Genomic DNA, 21,396 nt, shown 5'->3' with positions numbered 1-21,396 from the left:
CTTTGATTTTATAGAATTAGTCTTTTTTCTTACATTTGTATGCAATGTTTTGCCCAGCTATAAGGTTTAATCATAGAACACTGTAAATCAAAGACAAACAACCAGGAAAAGGTGCTAGTTTAATTGTTAATTTATTTTTTTATTTAAACTGACTACTATATTTTCACTAAATAACATTTACTGTGAAGTTAATACTGCATAACATGCGTGTGTACAGGAGTAGCAACAAAGACCAGACAGATAACCAACAAAATTGCCTCCCACTCACCCACACTGCCCGAATTCAACATGCAGTAGCGTGACACCCCCGCTAGACGCCGCTAGATCTCCCATTCGCTTCAATCAGAGAACATTCTGTTCCTTAGACCTGCACCGAGGACGCGGGAACGCGCGTGACCTGCACGTGCCCCGGCATTGCGATGGCGTAAGGGTTTCGGATGCTGGTAGAGCTGTTAATAAAAGTTACAAGGGGGCATTTACTAAATAAAAGATCGGGTTTCAGTGGATGCGAACGCGGCCTGTTTTTGAGGCGTGGCGATGAAAAAGAGACAATAAAACAAAGTGCGTGTGTGTGTAATGTTATTTCCATGAATGGTAGACATGGTTTAATAAGGCATAAGCAAATAATTTTATGTTGTTGAAATAGAAAAACAGGGTTATACAAATGTGTGTTATTATGATTATGTAACATTAGTTCTAACATGCAAACCAGTGCAATCAGGCAAATAATCTGGTGCCGAAACCTAAACTTCTCCACTTGTGCACATGTATATCATGTTCATTTGTTTGCTTGTTTATTTTATTGTTTATTTGCTGATTGGCAGAAAAAAATAAATACAAGGAAAAACTAATCCCTTATCCAATTGTTTGCACATGCCCTATCTCACTTCTTGGATGTAAATAATTTCTCTTTCCAAGAACCGTGTCTGGGGGGACTACCGTGAAAGGGGGTCAGGTTACACTTGTTCTCCTCAGTGTTCTCATAGACAACACGTTATTACTATTCGCTCGCAGAAGATATAAATCCCACGCCAGAAGTGGATACACACGCCTGCTATCTATCTATATAGTATATGGGTTTTACTACCAGTTGATTCCCAGAATGTGAACGCATATTAAAACCAATGTCCAATGGTGAGTCAATTGAACACCGAATTTAAAGAATGAAAGGAATTGGGGGGTTCAATGGGGTCGTTCCCTCCATCAGAAGCTCATACTACCACCTGTATAGAACTAAAACACACACACTACCCTTGTTGCTTGAGCACTCTTGAGTGCGGTTCAGGACACGGTGTCTACACCACGGTTTCCGCGTGCGCGCCGGTCCAAGGCCGCGAGTCCGTCCGTCCCCCCCGCCCGGAGTGCACGCGGATTGGCGGTCGCGAGCCACATTTCCGCCCGTTCGCTCGGGGATTCCTAGTAGTGCGCGAGACAGCGTTCGGGATGCGACCAATCAGAGCGCGTGGTGGCGATGACGCCCTGGGATTCCGCGAAATTGTTTCTTTTGAGAAAGTGAACGGCGAAAACACTGCGACGGCGGTGGCGGCGGGCGCGCGCTCTCACGCACACACACACGCACGCACAAGTTTTGACGCAGTTATGAGGAAACGTTCCAAGGCGACGGCACGACTTCGGGATCTGGTGTCCGACACACGAATTGTACAGCGTTTGTAAAAAAAATTTGTGTAGTCTACACGGGGACTCGTGGACACGCGTGGGGTGGACACCACGTTTCCTGGAGCGGATTCGCGTCTTCTGATAAACGAGTTGCATAAGAGCTCCGAAGGAGGATTTGGTGGGGGTTTTTTTTTTTGTTTGTTTGTTTCTCTGTAACATCTTATCGGTGTTGTTAGAAAAACAGCCCAGCAGAAGATCATGACGGATGTGGTTGTCGCCGCTCCGAGCGCGCTGTCCACCGCGGACGGGACAGATGTGGAGGCGGGTATGGAGACCCAGGAGAGCCGCACGCTTCTGATGGTGGCGATGATCCTACTCGAATTGAACCGGTGCGGCGGAGCCTGTCCCAAGAGCTCGGTTGAGAGCGGCGTGACGGAGCAGCCCAGCGTGCGGGAGAAGTGCCGGGCAGGTGGGAGCGAGCGTCGGCCGCGCAGCCGGCAAAGCGCTGAGAAGAAGCACCGCTGCCCCTACGCAGGTTGTGGAAAGATCTACGGGAAGTCCTCGCATCTGAAAGCCCATTGTCGCGTGCACACAGGTACGTATCCGAGATGTCCGCGATTGATTCCATTATCCAGGTTATTAGTTATTAGTGTTATTTGGGTTCGCTCCTGGGTTGCCAGAGCCCAGTTCTTTACAAACCAAACCTGCACAACATTTCTTCAATAGACAGCACTACAAAAGAAAGATATAATGTTTATTTCTACCAATATAAGACTAAAATGTGATTGTAAAATGTAACATAAATTCTAGACTTAATCCTGTGAAGGGGAAACTCGGACAATCTGGCAACACGTGCCACGTGCTGAAAGCGTGGACTCTTGCTGGGAGTCTTTACGCAGAATACGTTCAGTGCAGGTCGAAAACAGTGTCAAAATTTGTATTTGTAATTGTATTTATAGGACAAAATTAAACCCAGATTTTTGTTAAATGTCCTTCACTAAAAAAAAAAAATTCTAGCGCATCGGGCTATGGGAAAAGGCTTGAAGACAGGAAGCAGGGGCGTAACCAGGTGGGAAAGGGGGCGTGGTCGTGGGCGGTAACGGTAGCCGCGGACAGGGCGGTGTTGTTATGTTTTCTTGTAACGGGACAAAATGTTACACCGAGAGCGGAACAGTTTCGTAACAGGGTTCTGGCAGGAGAAGCGGGATGACGTCATAACGTGTTGCGTCACAGTGTCGTTATAAATAGGGACAAAACAAATCCTGGGCTGACAGGCTGTGACCCTGCCAGGGTGTGTGTTTGCTTCTGTTTGTAATAATTACTTATTATTATTATTGAATATTATGTAGCCTAACCCTATGAATGGTGCATAATGAAATCTGAAAGGGTGACGTCACTCTCTTTGACACGCACACACACGTGCACGAGGCTTCTTATCTGAGTTTCCCATAACACTCTGTGCTTTATGGGTTATAGGTAGCTCATAAACTGTGCTTGATTTATTTACTAATTTTATATTTCTAGATAAAACAGTGGCTCGATTATATCATAATGCTGTGCATTTTATTGAAACAGCAAATCAGGGACCTTCCTCTGTCTGTCTGTTTCTGGCAGAACTGATGCATGATGATCTGTACAGAACAGATGCATTCATCACCAAAGTGTGAATCACTATGTCCATAAAAAAAAGAAATCTCCAGACAGCCTTGTTCTAAACACTGTGTGCTGAATCTCTCTCTCTCTCTCTCTCTCTCTTTCTGTCTATGTCTTTCTCTGATCCACTCTTCCTCCCTTCCTCCCTCTCTTCCTCTCCTCCTGTAGGTGAACGACCGTTCCAGTGCACTTGGCCCAGCTGCACCAAGCGTTTCTCTCGATCAGATGAGCTGACTCGCCACTTCCGTACACACACAGGCGAAAAGCGTTTCGCCTGTCCCCTCTGCACCAAGTGCTTCATGCGCAGCGACCACCTGACCAAGCATGCTCGCCGCCACGACGGCTTCCATCCCAGCATGCTCTGCAAGACCAAAGGCCGGCGACGGCGCTTCTCCTCCTCCACGTCCTCCTCCGGCTCCGGCGATCCCGAGTGATCCTCGGGACCTCTTCATAGCAACGGAATTGGTATTGGATCTGAACACACTTCCGACGTGTGCGCTGCCGGACCCTTCGTGACCGTCTCACGAAGCCCTCACGCTATCCAGACACGACAAGCAAATCGAAGCGGAAAACTCTTCCGCGTACAAAATCAGACAAACCGACAGCCTAAGTATATGTACCAAATATATGTATACTTGTGTCAAGAGATGGTGGAGGAGTGCAATGGCACAAATATGGGTGTGCATTAATAGTATCAAATCCAGTCAGACAAACTTTTATAGTTGGGATGGCACACCATAATGATCTATGTTCTAAATATCGGACCAAAAACTGTAGATTACAGAACGGATTGATTATCTGCACATGTCCACACCATGTGCTGATAATCGAAGTGTCAAGCGATGAATCGGATGCAGGGGAGGGGGTTTACATGGTGGTTCATACAGTTAATTGTCAGGCAAACAAAAAAAAGTACACAATTTCCTCCATTAGACCACTTGTAGCAAATCAGCTGATACGTATTCGGTATTTGACATTTGGTTTCCTCGGTTTTGCACTGAAGCTTCAACGGTAATATAGATTACAGGTCTTTCTTGAACCTTGAATGGGTTTTTTTCCTTTTTTCCCCCTGAACACTTTATAACCATCATCATGAGGCGGCCATCTTTTATTTGGGGTTGAGTAGAAATGGGGGTGGGGTGGAGGTGTTTTTGTTCCTCATGACTATTGCTGTTTTTGAATGCTTGGTAGCCTAGCGGGTCCTGAACAAAACGAATCCGATACCCGAGAGCAAATCCTCTTGGCAGATTGAATACATTTGCGATCAGGGGTAGCGCTCGACTATAAAAGTGATGACCAGTTCTGCAGCGAATTAATAAACAAATCCGATCAGCTCGATTCTCAGTGAATAGTATATACGTTACCAGAAGCTAGCCAAGCCTGAAGACTACTACCATGTAGGAAACATCTACTACTTTCATTCGGAAAAGCTGACTTTAGCTGACATTACAATTGTGAATCTATTTGTTTGGTGGATTACGTACATCCAATTATCTTTATAGCTGTAAAAAATTGTATTTATGTATTAATTTTCCACTCCTCAATCTTTTTTTTTTTCAGTGACTAGCGTTTTGCTTCTAGGAGGGAATGTGTGGGATCTTTTGTCTGTTGTTTTTACTCATACATAATATAATCTAATATATCGGGCTGTAATTTAGTACTGTCTTCAAAGCAGGCTTGTTCGATCGCTATTTTGATACTGTATTTCCACTGAGCCATTTGAGGGTCAAATCAATCAAGTAGGCATGACTGTATTAGCCAGTGTAGCAGAATTGACAGAGAAAATAGCATGAAAATAGATGGGACGATGTTGCCCTTGAAGCACAAACACTATAGTTTAATATACATATATATATGAAACATTTAAGATGCTACATGTATATAGGATTCGAATATGGGTACTCCAAAGAAATGCTTCAAGCTTATTTGGAAGCACGCAGTTTCCTGTAGTTTGTTGGCCAACTGGGCATTTAAAAACAAGCTCAGCATGTTTAAAAGAACCTGATGTAACTGAATCCAAAAGTAACATGACTTCCTTTTTATCCTGCTGTCTAGTGTACCGCCTCGCTAGTCAACAGCATATTTTGGAGGCTAGCAAGCTAGCAAGTTGGAATGATTCGGCAAAAAATTAGACAAAAGTTGAAAGGGAAGAGGATGTAGAAAGATCTCAAATCCACTTTTTTTGGCATCACGTCAAATTTGCATTGAGAGGAAGTCGAGCTTGAGCTTGTTCAAGCTCGTTGTAGTATGATGCTTGTTGTAGTATGATGGCTAATCTTGGACTGTTTCACGTGTACTAACTTCATCGTTCGGGTTTATTGAGTTAAGTGAAAAGATGCATGTTTTTTTTTTCTTTTCTATTTTTTCCTTCTTTTTTTGAATTTCAGTAACAGATTCATGCTGCACACAGAAGCAAACCAATTTACATAATTTACTTGAACTATTCAATGCTGTAACTTAAGTCTTTTTGAAACACAAGCAGCCACCAGGCGAATCCCGACAATAGTAATGACTAATATAATGTGAGACAACCTATTCAGCTGTCAATCACCAGAGAAACGGCTGCATCGATGTACTACCCCTCTTCCGTCCCGAGGCTCTCAATTCACATGCACTTTCTATAGAGATGGATATGTATTTTTCTATGTCAGTACGGACAGGAATGGTTTATGTGTTCGACCTGTAAAGATTGTAATACACTGCCTCTTCTCTGACATCATGTCAACTTCATCCTTGCAATGAATGTACAACGGACTGAACTAACCACTGACAAATGCTTTTTTTTGTGTTCCTGCATACCTACCACATCTGTACATATGGCAAAAATCTAAGAAAATCTTTCATTTGAATTTTGCTGTATTTTATTTTAACATACTGTAACATTCACCTGTATTTTCTGCTCATCCTTTCATTAAGAATTGCATATATTTGTTTTTTTGGTTTTTTTGCAGAATATAAAGCATATTTAAACACGATTCCACCACCCTGAAGTTGATTATTTCCCAACAATGCATGATTTATTAATGTTATATATCTTAATGAACAGCAATGATGAATTAAAGAATAATATTTAACAATTATTTATTTGTTAAAAAAAAAAAAATTATACGTTCCCTTTTTTTGATCTGTAGCCAGTTAGATTTAAGGTTATATAACATCCATTCCTTCTGTTACTTAAATTATAGCAGCCTCACAAATTAAGCATTCATTACCTCACAAAGAAATATGTCGTGTCACCAAAGAAACCACAAAACGAAGACAGTCTTGTGGCAGAAAACCTACTGAGTGTTACACTGAAGGCTCCTTCCTTGAATGTATCTTTGCAAGAACAAGTCTTTCTGTTTGTTGTTACTAGAAATAATAACCTACTAGAACAATTGGATTAATAGAAACTTATACATCTTGCACTATACACTGGTATTAGTGCCAGATTTTTAAAATTGTCAACCCAAATGTTAAATTTTCACATTGTTAGCCCACAAAATGTCAGTACAGCATGTGCACACAGCTCATTGCCCACAAGTTTCTCTGATCACCTACTTCTTTTAGCCATTCAGCCATTTGTGACTTAGCAAATATTATTGCAAAACAGCACCCCCTATTGGTGTCGATTTATTAAATCTCCACACCAAGTAGGCTAATAGCAATGTCCTTGACAGCATGTCTATGCTAGGGATGCCCAAACTACCTTTGATTTAGCCCACCATACCATATTTAACTAGAGGGAAAGACAAGTTGGTGGGCTGGATGCCATTGACAAAAATGTACATGTACAATTCAACCCTTAACACCAGACTTTACATCTGATTTCTTTAACAAATGGAAACAGATAAACCAAACTAACCTACCCATCACCTACATATGACTTTGTCAGCTGCAGCCAAGTTTGGAAAAACCTTTGCAAAATTAGGACCAGTCCCATATCTTTCATTAGAAAACACTGATTTTAATAGCATATGGCTGTATAGCTTCAGAATCTAAAGTGGTCATTGAACTTTATTGTACTACAAAAGGGACTGCTCCTATTTTTTCAATGTATTACAAAACATTTTAAATAATTATTTAAGCAGATTCCAACCATATTTTCTATTTATTAATGTATTTTTATGTATTTATTGCTAAATATTATGAAGACATAAACGAGAGGAACCATGGCAACATTTATTTTAATATAATATCGGTGTAATGCAGTGTTTAACTTTGGCCTTCAGACCTTTGGACTTCAATCAAGTAGATTTTTGGCCCTTTATAGAAAAGTGCAGATATGAAAAAAACCTTCATGCTACATGGTTCAAATATAAATTGAGTGTGTTATTTAAATTCCATTGCATGAACAAGAACGTTTGCATACACCATCCTCCATTTTGTCACCGTTTTCAATTCGAAAACTGCGTGGAGCATTAAATTAGAGTACAGCAAGCACAAAACCTTTGCCAGCTCTCATTGTATAAATAAAGTACTGACCTTAAACCCAGTTGAAATTTGAATCAGAAATTTTATCTTTTTTAAATCTTATGTAACTTAATGCTAAACGTTTTGTCCACCATTTTGCCACTGTTTGAAAAAGGAAGCCATGTTAAAGCCCTAGTTTCAAAGGATCATCAGACATTTTTCGTGAAGAGATTTCAAACACGACAGCAGCAGTAAACACAAAACAGGACGCACAAAACGCACAAAACACAAGTAAATAGCCATTTTTATTATCATAGTCATGAAAGTTTACTTCTTGTGTGACGCCACTTGAGTCCAAAAAGCCAAAAAAAACCACACAGCACTTCAACTGAAAATGAGAAACAGTCATTCACACCAAAGTGTTTGTATGCACTTTAGGTAGCATTTTACAGCACACGACCAAATGATTCTAACTAAGTGGCCTTTTTTTTTATATAATATAGGCTATATTGCATTTGTATAAGCCAGTTGGATATGCATTTTCTTTTTTTCAGTTGATACATTCGTCTCCAATTTATCGAACGGTCATTTGTGTAAACAAAATCAGACTAAAAAAAACAAAAAAAACCCAAAGTGCAATGTTTTCCGTACATGCTACACAATGCTGCGTTTTAGTGCTGCGAATGAACAACTAGCACGAGAAATGAAAATCGACAGTGTTTTGGCAAACATCCTTAAGCACAATTCGTATTGAAACGTCTTTGTACAATTAAGCACATTATTCAGGGAAAAGGAAAAAATTAAAACAAAAGAGGAAGAAAAAAAACAAACACGACAACATAAAATGTAAAGAACGACATGGAAGCGGTACTACATTTGATAATATCGGCGCTTAGCATCACCAAGTGTTTTAATGCACAGTTAAATACATTTTTTTTGGACCTCCAATTGTACAGTCATTACACAACGTCCACTAGGAGGTTCGAACACGTAATCTCCCCCCAGCTCACCAGCGTACAGAGCGCCCTACCATAGGAGAACGCTACCAATAATAATAATAATAATAATAATAATAATAATAATAATAGTCAGAATATTAATTATTATCGCAGTTGTGTGTATGTATAGTGTGTGCGAGAGTGTATGTGTGTTTTTGTTCAGGATTTCCTCTACACCGTTTTCATCATAACATTACCGGTACATGTCGTGCCATAACGTGGATTAAATGTCTTTATAAGGGTACAAGAAAGAATGAGAGAGGAGTGAGAAGGAGAGAGAGTGAGAGTAACAGAGGAAAACGAGGATAGGAAAGCGAGAAAAAGTTTACTGGATCTGACAGGCGGATGAAGACGTGGCTTGGCAGCACATGCAGGTTGGGTTGACCGATTTTGGAGGGATGAGGTCCAGATCTTCATCATCAGGGATCTCGTCCAGCCTGTATCCGTCCTTCAGGAGCTGGATGTTCAAATCCTGGTTAATTTGCTGTGGAGGAAAGGAGACAGTGACCTTGTTTCATTAAGCATAACTTCATACTTGTCCATATACTGTACATTACGCACATATTCTTTACATTTCCAGCTTGTTTAGGAACTGGGGTCAGAGTGTAGGCAACCATGGAGTAGAGAGGGTTCAGGACCTTGGTCAAGTACCCAACAGTGGCTTGGCGGTGGTGGGCTTCAATAATTCAGAACCTTGTCCATTGAGCTAGCAAGTTTCGAGACTAGCTCTGTTTACAAAAAAAGTACTTTATTTATCTACATTTACACATTATAACCTTTGAAATAGTCCCTTGCACAGCAATACAGCGCCCCCAGAGTTGTACAGCAGTATATTCCAAGAACTGGAATGTGTCCTGGAAGTCTTCTTTTCGAAGCGTGTCAAGCACCTTCTGTGATTTGCGATTGATTTCCACAACGGTGTCAAAATGGTGAGCCGGATCTTCATCTTTAGGAAAAGGGCAAAGTCCCCAGGAGCCAAATCTGGCGAGTAGGTTGGGTGTGGAAGTGAGATTATGTGGATTGTTCTCTTATGATCATCATGAACAAGTTGGCTAATGATTTTGACATTTTCGAGGGGGTTGAGTTTGTTGAAGGTCTTCCTGATCTCTGGACAACTGAAGCACGCATGCCACTTAAAACACAGAGAACGACTCGTTGCAGCATCGCCACGTGTCAAACTTATGTCATGTCAAACATCTGTGGCAGATCTGCCCAGGTCCATGCAGAATTTCACGTTTGCTCTTTGTTCTAACTTGCTGTCCGTGATGAAATCACAGACGTTTTAATGCACGTGGTCAGAATAGAACCAAACCTGTTCTAGCATGACAATGCCCTGGTGCACAAAGCCAGCTCCATGTAGATATGCTTTCCATGGGATGGAAGTGTGTAGAAGATCTTGAGTTGCCTGCTATAGTGCTCTGACCTGAATTTTTTGAATACCTTTGGGAAGAATTGGAACTCTAAGGAACTCTCCCTAGGCCTCCTCACCCTACATCAGTATCTGACTTTACAAACACCCCTGTGGCTGAAGGAGCACAAACCTCCACAACTACACTACAAAATTCAGTGGAACAAAATTTTACCAATATGGTGTATTTAGAGAGCTTACCTCAGCCGAAGAGTATCCTGATGAGGAGTATCTGGATACGTCAAAGTCGTCATCGCTGGGGAAAGATTATGTGAAAGTAGAAAATAAGAGAGAAAAAGTGTGAACTAAGATGACTCAGGACACTTATTATGTGTTAAGGGACGATATGTGAGGGACGTACCTGTCTGTATCTAAAGCAACTAATGGTTTCTCATCTGGGCTTTGGTCTAAGGAGGAGTAGCCTTTGTTGGGAACCACCAGCCTAGAAACAGAGAAGTGTGAAATCTTTAAAAAAAGAGTTGAACAATCAGTTGAGCAAACAGCAAACGTGACTCGCTAATTATACGTATATTAACTACAAACAAAATGTCAAACAGATGGGTGTGTGCCAATTGTTCACCAGTTTTACTGAAACTTTATTTCAAATGGAAATAATAGAAATTGCTTGGCCACACCCTCCTTCACTCCATAGTACAGCTGGACAGTAGGACATTATGTGGTGTCCGTTTGAGCAGAAGATCTCGGTGTCTATGACGTTTAAATTATATTTAAGTATCTGCATGTGTTCCATCTAGAATGTAGACTCAAACCTTAATGGTTGCCAATTAACCAAACCCTTGGTTGCTCCTTTGGGATAAACTTATGTCTTTTGACAGATGCCCTTTTTCTAATCGACTTACAATTAGCTAATTTGTACACTGAGCAAATGAGGGTTAAGGTCCATGCTCAAAGACTTAACAGTGGCTGCTTTGTAGTGCTGGGATTTAAACTCATAACCTACCAATCACATATTCATTGTCTTAACCCCTAAACGTCCATCTTGTATTTCTGTAAAGTTGCTTTAGGACCATTGTTAAAAGCACTATATTAATAAAACTGAATTCAACGGATCTTTGGCTCTGGTTGGCTACTGGTTGCTCCACAGAAGTAGAGAGGAAATGGAAAAGAAAAAGACAGGAAGAGCCAGCTATAATAGTATCCACCCAATATCCTTATATCTTAATCATCACCTCTTTTTACCTGGTCAGCAAATCCTAACTCCACTCCATTCAATATTTATATAGGCGTCTATCTGACATCCTAAATGTCTTTCGAACTTTGTCTATATAGAAGGTTTCTATCCTATAATAACTCTTTAGCCTGCATATCAACCGCTGTTTTTTTATTATTGTTTCCTGAACTGTGTATCCTGGCCTGTTTGTACATGATTTTGACCTTTGGTCTGTATCCAAGTATCTGTTTTTCCTAAAGCTGTCCTGCATCTACTTCCTACTTCTCTGAGTCACTTCATATTTCTTTTTTTTAATTCACACACACCATTATGTAACCTGCTGCGATATTGAGAAATCGCAGAGGAAAATTAGTTCCTGCACTCACCGCGTTCTGGCCATGACGTTGTTCTTCTTGGGCTGCTGGTTGACAGGACTCCCCGCCGTGCCGTTCTTCAGAGAACCCTTTCTGGCCAGCTCTCGCTGTTTTTCTAGGAAAAAAACAATATCCCTAAAAAAAATGCCTGTCAAGTACTTCAGCAATTGCGCCTATTTAAAACAGGCTTGTTCATACATGGATACAATATACTTCAATGTTAGCTTTTGCTTTCATTTTAAAAACAAGAAATGTGTAGAAATGTGCCAATTTTTTTTTTTGTAAAAACCCACAAAGCCTACCTGATATCTTAGACTTTGTCAGAAAGAATATAGATTGTTACAGTAATAATACTGAAGAATCCCTTCAGAAATGGTATAAAATGTTAACTTTGATGCTTTGTGCAAGTCTTCAGTTTACATTGGACTCTTTCAATGTGACAAAGAGCCAAAGAGTACATGTAGATGTCTCTTCACTCAACTAGATCGTGTACCTATTTTCCTCTGCAGAGGTGATGGTTTGTAGTTGAGGGTGGCCGGCTCGCTCTCTCTCGTATCCGAGTCTCCCTCAGAGGCAGTGGAGGATGCCGGATCCTGAAGTGATGAGATTGCGACAATTAAGGATTTATGAAATCAACCAATCACAAGATCTGTTCCGGATGGGCGTCATTAGGGTTGCAAAATTCTGGGAATTTTCAAGACTGGAAACTTTTCATGGGAATTAACAGATATATATGGGAATTAACGAGAATTGATGGGTATAAACTGGGAATTTACAAAATTGCAGGTTAGCCTATAACAGGAAACTCAAATGTACAGGAAGTCCCCTACTTACAATGGAAATACGTTACGACGACTTCATCGTAAGTCAAAAATATCGTACGTCAAAGGTGGTACTATGACTGTGACAGCTTTTCCCGCTTCATGCTGATTTATAATTTTAATTTTTTGCTCTAAACTGATGGCTTTCCTCTTCTTTTTTCCCTACAAGCAGGAGACATACTTGAGCGTTTGGAAGACATGCTTTTATCACTAAAATTGCTGTTTAAATGCATTTGAAACAGAAAAAAAAACACACAGACAACTTTACTCCATTGACCGCTAGCGAGAGTGGGGCATCTCACAGGGCGAGAGATGGTTTTAGGTTCTAATTTATTGTGAAGAGTAAATAGTCCACCTCATTTACAACTGTACTTCACAAGCATCTGTTCGATCACTGCCAGTGGTATCTGTGCTTTCATCGGGGTGGTTTCATGTAGGAGAAATGTTGACTTCCTGAATACATTTCACTTTCACTTCATTTTAATGCGTAATATCTTACTTTTTACTCATGTTACATTTACAGAATTTGGCAAACGTGTACACAATAGAGCCGTTGAGGGTTAATGGCCTTGCTAAAAGCCCCAGCAGTGGTAGATTGGCAGCGCTGGGATTTAAAAAAAATTATTTTGAGCAGAAGTCCAACATCTTAACCAGAACAAAATAAAAGATTTTGTTAAATGAGGCTGGTTGTGGAGAGACCACAGGTGCAATCCAGAGTTTCTCACTGTACACCCGAAAAAATAGAAATCTCTCTTCACAATAAAGGTCTGAGAATGGAACTCTGAACTGCATCAATTATTTAAGCAACGTCATTAAATCTGAGTTTAGTGCTTTTACTTTTAATACTTAATTTGATTCGAAAGTGAGCTCTTTTGTACAATTCCAAATCCAAAAAAGTTGGGACACTGCGTAAAATGTAAATAAAAGCAGAATGCAATGGTGCAAATCTGATAAATCCATATTCTATTCACAATAAAAATATATAAAATGGTTAAACTGGGAATATATACATTTTTAAGAAAAAAATAAGGTCTTTTAAGATTGATGGCTGGAACAGTCTTTCTTCAGGGCTAGAAAGAAATCAGTCCCAGCCTCATGTGCCATTCTGTGTGATTTTCTTATGGCTGAGAGATGCTTTTGCATTTTAAAGGAAAGGGGATAGTGGTGGGAGGATATAACAACCTATATGAAATTGAAAAGGTATTTGGGAAGTCTATCTGCACCCCTAAAAAGAAGAGTACTGAATTGAAATAACTCTATAGCCATATCATTGAAAACTTGGTGCCACACAAACTGCATCTGATTAATGACTGATTTACTGTTTATTTACGATCATGAGCGTTTTTGTATCTCAGGGGATGTTCACATCCTCGGATCATCCTTCAGTTCCCAGCTCCTAAATCTATGCTTAGTTTGATCAGACAGGTGATTTATATAAAAAGTAGCCTCAAAAGCCTATTTGTTTTGACCTCCAGTTTTATGTTCCTTGGTTATTAGAGCCATAAATAAACCTATATGAAAAGAACCGCTAGGTTGGAACACTGAACAATCGCACCATAAAAATATTTTACAGTAGCCCCTCTGTGTAGTGAGCAATGGTTCAAACAGAAATCCTACAATCCTGTGGGGACGGAACGATTGGATCATTTTAGTGACTTGGTTCTTGAATCCTGTTCATCAAAACGAACAAATCGTTGTTTGAGTCGTTTAGTTCATATCGTTCTTTTTATCAGAAATAAATAAAATGTTCAATAAGCAGATGCCCAAACACGTCTACCTACACCAACTTTGACTACAGTTCCAATAATTTATATATGTATATAGAACTGTATAGCGTCTTTGGGAGTCACATGACAAAAGAACGAACGACTCAGATCAGAGGATTCATGAGAGGAACTACTCAAATCTGTTTCCTTTACATAACCTACAGATTTGCGTCCAGTCAAAAATGAACTCTTTTAAACACAAGGTCTTTTGATTCACATTAAAGACTGGGTTAAAAACGAACAAATCGTTTAGGAACGACTGGTGAACAAATGGTCTTGGAATCACAATTACAAATGCGATTAGACGCAAGTATTCAACCCCCCAACGAAACAACGATATAAAGCAGAAAGTTTTTTTTTTTTTTTTATTTATTAAATCCTTGCACTATTAGCATATTGACGCCTAATGTTCCCAAAACTGTGTGCATTCATGGCCACAGATTGCTAGTTTAGAAAAGGTCATACTAGCTGACAGTGGCTGATCCACACTTTTTTTCAGACATAAAAATGCCATGTTGGGTCCTGTGACCTGAGCTTCTGGAAGCCTTCGTAGACATATCATCCAATCCTAACAGTTAATTGATCTATAATGAGGATGCCGTTAATAGCCATGAGTTTCCATGCTGCACGCTTTCATTTTCAAAATTATTGATTTTGTGCTGTGACTGTGGCTCGTCCACATTTTAAGAATTGGTACATCCTTCGATAACGTAAGATGATACATAGATCTTTATTGATTAACTTTGAACTGTAATGATAATACAGAGTGCAAAGGGCGAGCAATGAAAAATCAGTTTGATACATAGTTACACCATATGGATAAAACTATGAAGATACCTTACCATCACCCCTGCATTTGGGAAACAAGAAGTTGTATAGAATTTGAATAGATTTGGATTTGACACTACTTCTGTGAATGAAAGAAAGCTTTACCACAGTTCACCACAGTTCACCAAGTATATAGGGCCCTAACCTCGATCACATGGCACACCTTTGGAAAGAAATGGAATACTGACTTCTCTGAAGAACTTATTTAACCTGTTCTTCTCTAAAGCCAGGATGGTTGCAAATCTAATGGAAATCCGTTCCAAAAGGGTGTCAACTCTAATCTTATGGGATGTTTAGTCAATGTTCTTGTGTACTTTTGGCCTTATAGCCTAGGTTTTACATTTACAGCATTTGGCAGACGCCCCTTATTCTGAACGACTCTGAACTAAGCAAATGAAGGTTGAGAGTCCTGCTCAAGGGCTGGGATTTGATCTAACAATCTTACAATAAGCAGTCCAACATCTTTATCAACTGGGCTACCACTTCCCAATGGCTATGATGGTTTCTTTTTTTCAGTAGATGATTCTGTCTAATACGAAACGCCACCGAGGCAGGATACAGATGATACAGCTAAGCGCCCTCAGCCATTGAGCTTTCCATAAATCAACACAGCAAGAATGTACCAGCTCATTCAGCACTCTGAGTTTCCCCAAGACATGGATATTAATATTAATATTAAACAGTATCTTCAGCAGACGCTGCCTTCCTGAGAGATTTAATGGGATTGAGCGAGTTTATTCCAGGATACCGGAGATGTATGTTGTTTGCTTCGGTCTAGACGTATCCTACCTTACTTGAACAATGCATATTATGTTTTTATTTTTTTGTGTGTTTTAGCTTGAAGAAGACTACAAAGCGGACAGAGCACAGTGGTGAAGTGACAAGATGAAGTCAGGAAGATTGAAGACAATCATCTCACCCTGAAGAGCCACATGATGGAGCTATATAACTGTAAGGCCTTGTGTGTGTGTGTTTGTGTGTGTGTGTGTGTGTGTGTGTGTGTGTGTGTGTGTGTGTGTGTGTGTGTGTGTGTGTGTGTGTTTTTGTGTGTGTGTGGGTTACAGACAGTGGTGATGCACTCCCAGTCTGGCCTGAATGAGAAGCTGGATGTTAAAGCTTGAGGTGAAGGAAGCATCATATGTCGCATATACCCCCGCTCCCCACACCCCCCACCCCGCAGCATCAGCACCTCCAGCGCCACAGATCTCCCGATCAGATATCAGATCTGTCCATGCGTCACTCCGATCAGACGAATAGAAATCAAATAAAATCAAATAAAACATCAAAATATTCATGTGCATTCATGATCAAACCAGGAAACTCAGCATTTCAAATGGATCAGAGCGAACATCTCTGAAATCTACGCCCCGTGCGCTCCAATTCCCCGAACATCACGTGATTGCGATCCGATATTATTATTAGAATCATTATATTATTATTATTATTATTATTATTATTATTATTATTATTATTATTATTCCGCTCCAGGAGCAATAAATCCCTTGTTGTTATTTGTGATGTACTCACCAAGGCCTGCATCTCTGCCTCGGTCGGCACTTGGAATCGGTCGATCTCCTCCATCATTTTGGCTCCTCTGCTCTTCTCAAGCCACAAAATCCAAACCTCCCTCTCTCACACACTCGCACTCTCTCTCACACACACAAACAAAGGTAATAAAGAGCAAATCGAAGAAAACCTTTTTCTTTATATATATAAGCTCAAAGCCGAGGATGCCCCCCGTCTCTCCTTCATCCTAGCGGTCTTCTGATAAAAACAGGGGCTGCGTCCCGAATGTCCTCAAGCTCCCTATGTAGGCAGGGAACCAGCCGGATTCAACACAGTACGCAGTGCAGAGCGAAGCGTTCAAGAGTCGATCCGCCCACTTCCGGTTCGTCCAACCCTCTTCCCTACAGCTGTGTTTCCCCAAAAATCCTGTTCTGCACATCCACACATCATCGTCCTCATCCTCCACTGGAAACCATTATGTGTTATTATGCATGTATTCTGCTTCTGCTTGGAGCTGCCTGATCATCCCTGATGATCCCTCTCTTTCCACTAGGCTTTGGTGGCTTTGTGTCAATTCAGCTACAAGCGCATAAGTGAGATGAGATGTTAGATGAGGAGGTCTAGTTTATACCAAAAGTAATCAAAAAGTAATCTTTGCAAGATATTCGAGTTCTACCACCGTCTTCCAACTTTCTCCAACGATGCAACAGATGAGTGTGATGGTCAGGTGTCCATGTCCTCTAGTCATATATAGCATACTATACGGGATACATCATTTGTAGCCATTTTAAACTCCACTACAACACTAAAGAAACCTGTTTGATACACACCTCCACCACAACACGATTCAGAACACCCAAACACGATTACTAAACACACCCAAAACTGTGTTCAAACCCTTTTTCAGACCTGTCATTTGGTGTTCCAAGTACCATGTCCAATAATTCGACATAAGTGTTGTGATAGAAGGGTATCTGCAAGAGTGAAAGGGAAAGTTTATAGGACTGTGGTGAGACCTGAGATGTTGTATAGTTTAGAGACAGTGGCATTGAGTAAAAGACAGGAGGTGGAGCTGGAGGTCGCAGAGCTGAAGATGTTGCGATTTTTTTTGGGAGTGACGACAATGGACAGGATTAGAAATGAGTTTATTAGAGGGACAGCACATGTAGGACATTTTGGAGACAAGGTGAGGGAGGCGAGATTGAGATGCTTTGGACATGTGCAGAGGAGGGACATGGGGTATATCAGTAGGAGAATGCTGAGGATGGAGCCACCAGGAAGGAGGAAAAGAGGAAGGCCAAGGAGGAGGTTCATGGATGTGGTGAAGGAAGACATGCAGGTAGTTGGTGTGACAGAGGCAGATGTAGAGGACAGGGGGGTATGGAGACGGATAATCCGCTGTGGCGACCCTTAATGGGAGAAGCAGAAGAATTCGACATAAGTGTGCTCCAAGTCTGTCAGTAGATGGAGCTATAGACATTAACTACTGAATGTCTCAGTCCAATATTTAGGTGGTCATTGATGTTAAAGCATTGATGTCTGACAAAAACAGTGTTGGTCTTAGCGAATGTTTTGATGTTACATTGACAGTTGATGTACGTACATGGCGTAGGTGTTCAATCCATCTGTAATTAATTCAGCACTCGTAGGTATATTAATTAAACACCACAGACTTTGGATGCACTGGTTAAAATGGAAAATGTTCCTCTTGAAGTAACATAATCGATCATGAATGCACAAGCTGTCAAAACAGCCAAAAGGGCATATTTTCTAGGCGGTCCCAAAGGCATGCAATTCATTAAAATATGTCTCTCGGTTTAATGATTTTGATTAAGTGTTGGTGGGGGAATGTTATAACTTGGTTGATACGAAGTTTTAGGGGGTTTTTTTTCCACACGTCCAAGAAACTCATTGTTTGTTCAGTCCTTGTTAGTTATCGCAGTGATTGCATATAGTTGTTTTGAAGATGAATTAGAGACTAGACACAAACAAATTAAGGTGGAGAATCTTGTTTAATTAAAGATTTGAATGAATTTTATTCCTGTGGCTACAGAAATACTGAAATCCGGATGTAAAATTTGGTCCCCAATGGGCAAACCAGAATAAAATAAATAAACAAACCCGTCTCTGAGACGACCTAAAAAGGAACCAGACACAAAAAGGGGAACTTATTGTATTATCAATGTCAGTGAATTAAAAGGATTATGGGATTAGTTATGTCAGATACAAAAAAGTTTATCAGTACAACCAAGAGGCATCACATTAAACACGTGTGTGGTCGCTCAGTGCTTCATCCCATATGGGTGTGTGTGTGTTGTTCAAAAAATCTATTACAGCACCACGTGTGTGCTTAAAGTGTCTTTTTTTTTTCACTTTTCATTGCCAGGAAACCAAACATCCGACAAGGTCAATGTGGCATCCTGGAAAGCCAGAATTATGTTGCTGCTTACTAAAAAAAATGGCTGGGAAATAGAATTTAGCTTCCAGAGCCAGAAAACACCTTCACTTGTAATGTCTCCGTATTCCACCATGAGTACCAAATCAATCACATGATGGATCCATTTGCAAAAAATCAGATGTTCAGATGTTTAGAAGGGATTGTGGTGGAATTGAAGAACTATGTGAAGTTACCTGCTTTAGGGTCCTGGAAAAGGGACAAGGTTCCATTGAGATGTGTAGGTTTTTTTTATATATACCTTTTAAGACCTCTACATATACAGTTTATAATTTCATCAAATGTTATTATACTACATATATAAAAACATCTCCAATTGACAATTCACCACCAAACCACCAGAGAGCATCATCCATTGCATTTTAAACTTCTTCCTCTCTGAAATTCATCTCTGTCTTTTTCTACACCTGTTCAGTTTTATTAGTCCCTATATATATATATATATATATATATATATATATATATATATATATATATATATATATATATATATATATATATATATATATGTATATGTACATGCTTCTTACCATATTCTCATTCAGGTACCTGTATCTTGGTTTGTTTGGTTGATAATTCTTAGCCCATATTCACTGTCAGTAAAGGTTGTAAGAACCTGTATTATGTAATGCACCATTTCTGCAGACACCCAACCCAAGTCTGTCAGAACTTCAGCAGCGAAAACAAAAAGTGAGTGTGGCAGTCAGAGTCTCCTAAAGATCTGTGACCAGATTCGCCAGATTCTCTGAAAAAAAATAAAATTACCACAGAGTCTTCTTGTAAATCTACACAAGCTCAGACTACCGGTGCATCCGGAAAGTATTCACAGCGATTCCCTTTTTCCATATTTTGTTATGTTACAGCATTATTCCAAAATGGATTCAATTCCTTATTTCCCTCAAAATTCTACAAACAAACCCACTTAATGACAATGAAAAAGAAGTGTGTTTAAAATCTTTGCAAATTTATGTCAAATAAAAAAACCGGAAAAAAATATTTTTTCACATTAACATAAGTATTAGCAATTACAGCTTCAAGTCTTTTTAAGTATGATGCTACAAGCTTGGTACATCTATTTTTGTGCAGTGCTCTAACCCTCCCTTTCTTTGAAAAACCACTCAAGCTCTATCAGGATGGAGAAAGCCATTCACAGAGTCATCCCATAGCCACTCCTTTGTTATTGACTGTATGGTCAATAGGGTCATTACTTAGGGTCATTGTCCTGTGGACCGAGGTCCAGAGCGATCTGGAGCAGGTTTTCATCAAGGATGTCTCTGTACACTGCTGCATTCATCTTTGCCTTGATCCTGACCAGTCTCCCAGTTCCTGCTGCTGAAAAACATCCCCACACCATGATGCTGCCACCACCATGTTCCACTGTATGGATAGTATTGGGCAGGTGATGAGCGGTGCCTGGTGTCCTCCAGACATGATGCTTGGCTTTTAGGCCAAAGAGTTCAATCTTTGTTTTTCATGGTCTGAGAATCCTTTAGGTGCCTTTTGGCAAAATCCAAGCAGGCTGCCATGTGCCTTTTACTGAGGAGTGGCTTCCATCTGGCCACTCTACCATACAGGCCTGATTGGGGGAGTGCTGCAGAGATGGTTGTTTTGGAAGGTTCTCTTCTCTCCACAGAGAAAATGCTGGAGCTCTTTCAGAGTGACCAAGTTACCTTTCTGACTAAGGCCCTTTTATCCAGATTGCTCAGTTAAGCCTGGCGGCCCGCTTTATGAAGAGTCCTGGTGATTCCAAAATTCTTCCATTTATGATGGATGATGGAGGCCACTGTCCTCATTGAGAGCTTTAATTCTGCAGAATATTTTCTGTACCCTTCCCCAGATCTGTGCCTCAAACCAATTCTGTTTCAGAGGTCTACAGGCAATTTCATGGACTTCATGGCTTGGTTAGCGCTCTGATATGCACTGTGAACTGTGGGACCTCATATAGACAGGTGTTTGCCACTCCAAATCATGTCTAATCAACTGAATTTACAACAGGTGGACTCCAATCAAGTTGTAGAAACATCTCAAGGATGACCAAAAGACTGGTATTTGCTTCTTTTAGAACATTCATTATTTGGAAAATAATGTCCACACTTCTGAGAAGATGTTCCACTAGATTTTAGAGTGCAGTTTGGAGATTTGTGGAGGTCCATTCAGCCACAAAGGTGTTAGTAGGTAAGGAGGTCTGGAGAGCATTCAGCAACCCCCCAGTCGGCAAACAAATTTGGCCTAGATTTGGCATTCATCTGGCACAGCTGGCATTCATCCAGCACTGGCATACAGCATGTGGGCCAAACATGGCCCCGGTTTGGCATAGGTGGTACCGATTTTAAGGCAGCTCACAAGACATGGGCCAGATGTCATTTAGGACCAGTTATGGGTATTTAACTTGGCTGAGACTTGGGCC

The 21,396-nt window shown here is 40.5% G+C and overlaps 2 protein-coding genes across 2 annotated transcripts; one reads left to right on the top strand and one right to left on the bottom strand.

Annotated features, from left to right (window-relative positions):
• The first annotated feature begins 1,102 nt into the window (after positions 1–1,102).
• klf9 (Kruppel like factor 9) lies at positions 1,103–5,499 on the top strand. Its single transcript, XM_083526456.1, has 2 exons — positions 1,103–2,212; positions 3,439–5,499. The coding sequence occupies exons 1-2, from the start codon at positions 1,876–1,878 to the stop codon at positions 3,702–3,704; spliced, it is 603 nt and encodes a 200-aa protein (XP_083382582.1). The 5' UTR covers positions 1,103–1,875; the 3' UTR covers positions 3,705–5,499.
• A 2,449-nt stretch (positions 5,500–7,948) lies between these two features.
• fam219ab (family with sequence similarity 219 member Ab) lies at positions 7,949–17,045 on the bottom strand. The gene is made up of 6 exons (XM_083526721.1): positions 16,556–17,045; positions 12,107–12,206; positions 11,626–11,728; positions 10,430–10,510; positions 10,270–10,324; positions 7,949–9,144 (listed from the first exon to the last, which is right to left on the bottom strand). The coding sequence occupies exons 1-6, from the start codon at positions 16,610–16,612 to the stop codon at positions 8,986–8,988; spliced, it is 555 nt and encodes a 184-aa protein (XP_083382847.1). The 5' UTR covers positions 16,613–17,045; the 3' UTR covers positions 7,949–8,985.
• Positions 17,046–21,396: the final 4,351 nt, after the last annotated feature.

The sequence above is a fragment of the Silurus aristotelis genome (genome assembly GCF_946808225.1).
Source record: "Silurus aristotelis genome assembly, chromosome: 23".
NCBI classification, from domain to species: domain Eukaryota; kingdom Metazoa; phylum Chordata; class Actinopteri; order Siluriformes; family Siluridae; genus Silurus; species Silurus aristotelis.
The sequence above is the reverse complement of the archived record's forward strand: the minus strand, read 5'-3'. Positions and strand labels throughout refer to the sequence as shown.